Source organism: Amaranthus tricolor, chromosome 6 (assembly GCF_026212465.1).
Source record: "Amaranthus tricolor cultivar Red isolate AtriRed21 chromosome 6, ASM2621246v1, whole genome shotgun sequence".
Taxonomy (NCBI): domain Eukaryota; kingdom Viridiplantae; phylum Streptophyta; class Magnoliopsida; order Caryophyllales; family Amaranthaceae; genus Amaranthus; species Amaranthus tricolor.
In genome coordinates, this window is record NC_080052.1 from 24,832,696 (window position 1) to 24,838,754 (window position 6,059).

Below are 6,059 nucleotides of genomic sequence, written 5' to 3' on the forward strand. Positions count from 1 at the left end.
TGAAGGATCTACAGACATCATCCACCATTTTAATCAGTTTTTTCGGGAGGCAAAAGATTTGAGCCCAAAAGTTTTTCATCCCCCCTATGACACTTCGAACGAGCTGGATTCTACCTGCATATGATAACAGACGTGAAGACCAAAACTAGACCCTACCAACGATCTTGTCCACCAACGGTCTGCAATCTCTAGAATTCAGCTTCTTGGAGTGAAGGGGGACTCCCAGGTATGTAAAAGGAAAGACTCCCTCCTCCATGTGCAAAAGGTGTACAAGCTGCTCTTTGTGGAATCTATCCACCCCCGATAAATAGATGTTGCTTTTACTCGGGTTGGCATGAAGCCCTGAGGCCTTGGAGAAACGGTCGAAGGAACTCATCATGCTACTAACTGAAGGATGGTCAGCACGGCAAAACAGGAGGAGGTCATCCGCGAACAGTAGATGCGTGATACCTACTTTCTTACATCTAGGGTGGTAGTAGAAGCTCGGACTATCAGTCATATTGTGCATAAGCCTGGACAAGTACTCCATTACAATGGCAAATAAATAGGGGGAAATGGGATCGCCTTGGCGTAGCCCCTTTTTTGCAGGAAAGGGCTTGAGGGGAGTTCCATTTACCAGGATAGAGTAGGAGACCGTCGTCATGCATGGTCTGATCCAATCCATGAATTTAGGAGGGAAGCCCATCTCTTCCATAACAGAGAACAGAAACACCCAGCTGATCGAATCATAGGCTTTTCGAAGGTCCATCTTGATCATACATCTCGGGCTGTTGTTTTTGCGAGAATACCCTTTGATTAGCTCCGCAGCTAATAATATGTTATCAACCATTTGCCTACCCGGTATAAACCCTGATTGAGCTGGATCAATCACTTTCCCAATCACCTTTTGGAGTCTCTCAGCTAGCACTCTGGATATGATCTTGTAGATAACTATGCAGCAGGAAATCGGTCTATAATCTCCTACATTACTAGCATTCTTAGCCTTTGGGATTATCGTGACCGAAGTGCAATTGTAAGGGGGAAAAGGGTATTGCTGTTGAAAAAATCTTTAATGACATTAATAAGGTCCTGCTTGATAATATCCTATGTGTTTTTGAAGAAGTAGGCATTGAAACCATCAACTCCTGAGGCTTTATTGTCACCCATCCCAAAGAGAGCTTCCTTAATCTCATCCTCACTAACAACGTTCATATTTCTAATAACCCAAAAAAATAAACATTTCATGAGGCATGCCCTGCCCCATCCTCCCTGGTGCAAGATACACCATTGGCTCATGCTGCCTCCTTGAAAAAACAGAAATTAACTACTACGGTGGTATAGTTGGTAGTCAATTCGTAAGTCCCTTAAATGTAAAAGTTGTTGGTTATTTAGAGGTATTTAAAATAATTATCAAGTGGTATATTATTGGATAAGCATGAAGCGAGAAACCAATGAATAAATTTGTTCGTTCATGTAAATTTATGTCTCTTGACTAGACATATTTGACATTCTCATATTTAATATGAGATGTGGTATTGAAATAAGATAATAGAGAGTGAAATTCTAACGGTCCGTTTAGTTAGTGGTGCTAAATAGTGGTAATGGGAATGATTTATAGTTTAAAATTTCATTAAAAGTTTTATATCATTCCCATGGTAATGAAATTTTGATCACAAAAAAGTCCTTTTATTTATAAATTTCCATTACCACTTAATACTTCCTCTTCCAATAGTAATGCATTGGAATGAATTTTATGAAGAAAATGAGATGATTGAAGTTGGACAAGCATGACCATCAAGGTAACCAAGAAATTTTTCAACCAAAAATACACTTGTTTGTCATTCTCATTACCACTATTTATTACCACCTACCAAACGGGCCGTAAATAGAATAGTGAGAAACGAAATCATTAGAATTCAATTCATTTTCTATAAACACGAGTTTTTGGTTAAGAAAGTTGCAAACCTTATCTATATATTTTTCAGAGTTCTTTTTCATCTTTGAACATAATTCATCTTTATGGAATATATAATACTTTGTATTTTCTTTGTGGTCCATTGTATTTCTAATTTTAAGTTATTAAAATTTCAAAACACCATGCAGCAGAATTAACACTTAAGAAAAGTTTTTATATAAGCGTATTTGACCTGTATCTAAAGAATTGGACCAAGATCCCAACCAAATCTTCATAATAACTTTCTATATGTTTTGTTGTGGTTGTTATTTGATTGATTTTATGGTTCGTAATGGATAATCAGTTGGTAATTTACTGGGACAATCTAGAGTCATTAGATTTAGAGGGAATTTTACATTGCATTAGTCAAGTGGCTTAAGGAAATTTTTTTGATTGGCTTTCTTAGTTGATGACAAACATCAAAAATCTACTAACTACTAAGAAATAAGGGAATTTTTAGTGTTTGTTAGAAAAATCAGGTGGTTTTCACTTTTTAGTTATTAGCTTTCAAAATCATAATACTCCTAATAAATTTGAATAATTTTTTTATTCATCATAGAACTATCATGACTTTAAAAATTTAAAATAAAAAAATAAAAAAAACAATTATAAAATAGAAGACTAGGATTTTAAAGTTCAGGCTCATCAACCTAATAAGGGGTTTGGTGATTCAGGAAACATGAAAGGAATGGGTCAATAACAAGTCTATCTAAGGTACATTCACCAATTTTTAAGTTAAGGATTATGGTTGATAATCTTGGGTGTGATGAACGTAAGTTTCTGAGCCATTCAATTACCAGAGTCTTCCAACCGCAATTTGAACAAGGCTCGTGATTCAAGTTAACAGAATAAAACCATACATGAAGAAATCAAATCCTAATGTGCTTCTTAGGTCAAATAAAGACTCTAAATGGAATATGACTCATTCCATGCTAGGCTTCCTCTAAATGGACAGCAAAATTATGAATGATTCAACTTACCAAGGAATAAAACTTGGATAGTTATTGGCCTAGCTTTCACTCCTCAACCATACTAAAAGGTTTATGGGCTATATATAAGCTAGCCTCCATGACTGAACTTGCCGAATACAAGGAAAAAAAACATAATTTTAAGTCTTCGACATTCCAAAGTACAAACCAGTCCAAAACGTTAAACTTTCACGACTCTTGATTGAACTAGACATACAAGGATGCAGCTGCAATAAAATTTGAATAAGATAGAGTCGATGAAGAAAGTTACGAAAGAAAGTCACTCACAAGAGCCATTTGGACATGTTCTAACCAAAAACAAAGACTTGATCCATCCATTGGTAAAACAAAATTGTTTAATACATTACTTTGTCCACCTCCTTTCTTAATCAACTAAAACAAAACCTAAATTTAACTTAATCACCAATCTCAAATAGTAATTGTGCAATACATTTTAGAGAGGAGCAACATTGATGTGTCCAGCAACTTGGTCAAGATCCCTCTGTCCATTGGATGTGATTTTCCTCCCACTGAATCAAATTTAAGACAAAATATCTAATTAGATCAATAAAAATTTATAATACGAGGCAGCTACAGGATTAAGAGTACATTTGATCCCTAAACTTCATTCATCAAACTCAAAAATACTGCCTTCAATAATTTCTTAAGATAACACAAATTTCTAACAAAGTTCAAAAAGGATAATTGAAGTTCCTCTACAGACGCAAAAGCTGATTTAACGAAAATATAAAAAGTGTCAATGACATAAATACTATTTAACAATCGTTCTTTCAATTACTGTCTTCAGCTGTGTGTGCAAGGTAAAGGAAGATGGAGATATTCCTTTTAATGTTGACTTTATTGGTAATACTATTTAACAATCGTTCTTTCAATTACTGTCTTCAACTGTGTGTGCAAGGTAAAGCAAGATGGAGATATTCCTTTTAATGTTGACTTTATTGGCTAAACTTTGAGGACTAAACTCTACATTTGAAAGCAATTAATGCCAAAGAATCAATCCTAAAAAATTGAGGTTGGCTACTATGAGATTTGATAGGTTTTACCAAGTGGCTGAGACAAACTACCATTTGGAAGTACAAGAACTAGAACTAAATTCACCCCTAATTTAGCCAACACTATCTTAGAATTGAAGGATTTGGAGGGCAATGAAGGGAGGGATTTGGAGGGAATTGTTTTCCTTTATATGAATATCGAGTTTGAAGGGGAGAGACTTGCAAGGGTGAGCTTTGAAGGGATTAATTCTCTTAAATTTGTTCATAAAAAAACCTCCCCAAGAGTGAATGTTGACAAAACCTTTCCCTTCCCTTCTAAAAAAACAAGGGGGATTCCCTCATAATTTCCTCCCCTTACTTTCCCCTGCCTCCCTTAACCCTTCCTCCCTTTCCTTTATCTCCTAAATGTTTATCCAAACAGGTTCAAGTGCGTTTCTAACTCAACTGCTACTTTATTTTCCCTATATGGAAAAGCAGTGCATATCATCTAATACACAAACCAGATGTATATCCACATGACAAGAAAACCTTCAAAACATCTACGTTCTTGCAATCTTGAATTGAAACTACTCTTCCAAATTGTAACATATTGTATAGGAGAATTTAAAGTCTTTGAGGCATTCTGATAATAATTAGATGACTCACATTTTCTAGTTAGCAGATGACCATCAATAATATAGCACAATGAAATTTAATTAAAACAACTCACCCTCTTGGATTGATTTCAACAATTTTCATTTGCTCCAACTGTTGAAGAATGTGTCTTGCAACAGCACCACTGCTCTTGCCAAAATGACGTGGGCGGCTTCCATTTCTCTTGCTTCCACCATAAATTCTACGGAAAGCACCAACACCAAGTCCACCCCTTAGGTAGATCTTCCTTGCCATTGATGCTAACATTTGATCACAAGAAAGTAACATTCAATTTGATAATTCAACAGAGAAACAAAATTATCATTAAATACCCTAAGATAACAATGAGTTGAGGACATGAAGCAAGTCTTACCAGCCCTAATATAGTACCAATCAGCATCATAGGGAGCAAGCTCCTTAAGCACACCAGTTTTTACAATGTCAGTCCATGGGGGAAGCTCAATCTGTCCAATGAACACAAAAATTGAGATCATTATACTCAATTAATATCCTAAATTAAAAAATCGCCGATTTCAAATAAACTAGCCAATTTTGGTCAAAAACATCCATACAGAAAAGTTCATTAAACAAAACTCTCTTAGCTGCAAATATCAAACCAAATTAACCCGGTCAAATCGCATGGAAATTGTTTAATGTAAACTGTGTTTTCTAAGTTACCCTAATTCATACTTATTTGCATATACTTCTTCTGTGTTTTATAAGTGGCTACACCAAATTTCACGCTTTAGCAATTCCCAAACTCAACGAAGGACTCAATCTATACAATCAAATAATCATCTAAAAAAACAATAAATCACCATTCCTAAGTCCATTACAGTAAGAAAGCACATTACACATCCAATTGAATGATAAGAAAAATAAACAATCAACGATTCAAAAATTCAAGATAAACGAAGAATTGAAGTAATTATATATTAACCTTGCCAGATCGCTTGAGGTGAGCGGCATAGGCTTTGACGAAATCGTGCGGAGAAACATCTTTAACAGTTCTAGAAGGTTGATGAGCATCCATTGTTGGTTTTCTGGCGGAGAGCACACTTCTCTTACCTCTCTAGATATCTTTAACTCGGCGCTCTCAAAACTGATGAATGAGGATCTTCTCTATAGTTAGGGTTTTTAATTTATATTGGCATCCTTTTTCTTTTCTTTTTTTTTTTTTGCCGGGAGGGGTGATTTTCTGAGTCATGTGTATGGGCCTTTTTTTATCTTTAAAAATGCAGAAAATTTAAAACAAATAAGTAAAAATATATTAAAAAAAAATTATATTATAGTCAACTTTAAAACTATTTCTTAAATTAAATAGGTTTTTTTCAAACCTGAGGTTTGGAACTGTTTGCACTTAGTAAAAGCGAAGACAGAGGGTTCAAAAAAAGCAAAGGGTCCGTTCGTTGTTACTAGAATTGTTTAAATCAAACCCGACCCGAAAATCCGACCCGAAAAAATGTTAATTTTTTGGGTTTACTGAACCGAGGTTATCCGAGCCGATACTGC

General features: G+C 35.2%; 1 protein-coding gene across 1 annotated transcript; it reads right to left on the bottom strand.

The window, feature by feature from the left end:
- Nucleotides 1-3,181: 3,181 nt before the first annotated feature.
- On the bottom strand, nucleotides 3,182-5,722 carry LOC130816119 (40S ribosomal protein S19-1-like). Its single transcript, XM_057682752.1, has 4 exons — nucleotides 5,488-5,722; nucleotides 4,921-5,011; nucleotides 4,624-4,807; nucleotides 3,182-3,431 (listed from the first exon to the last, which is right to left on the bottom strand). The coding sequence occupies exons 1-4, from the start codon at nucleotides 5,578-5,580 to the stop codon at nucleotides 3,356-3,358; spliced, it is 444 nt and encodes a 147-aa protein (XP_057538735.1). The 5' UTR covers nucleotides 5,581-5,722; the 3' UTR covers nucleotides 3,182-3,355.
- Nucleotides 5,723-6,059: the final 337 nt, after the last annotated feature.

Excerpts from the sequence above, each read along its gene's own strand:
- LOC130816119 (XM_057682752.1), bottom strand. The coding sequence starts at position 5,580 with ATGGATGCTCATCAACCTTCTAGAACTGTTAAAGATGTTTCTCCGCAC. Across the intron at positions 4,808-4,920 it reads TTGGTACTATATTAGGGCTG|CATCAATGGCAAGGAAGATC; the intron begins GTAAGACTTGCT and ends ATCAAATGTTAG. Across the intron at positions 3,432-4,623 it reads GTTGAAATCAATCCAAGAGG|TGGGAGGAAAATCACATCCA; the intron begins GTGAGTTGTTTT and ends AATTTGATTCAG.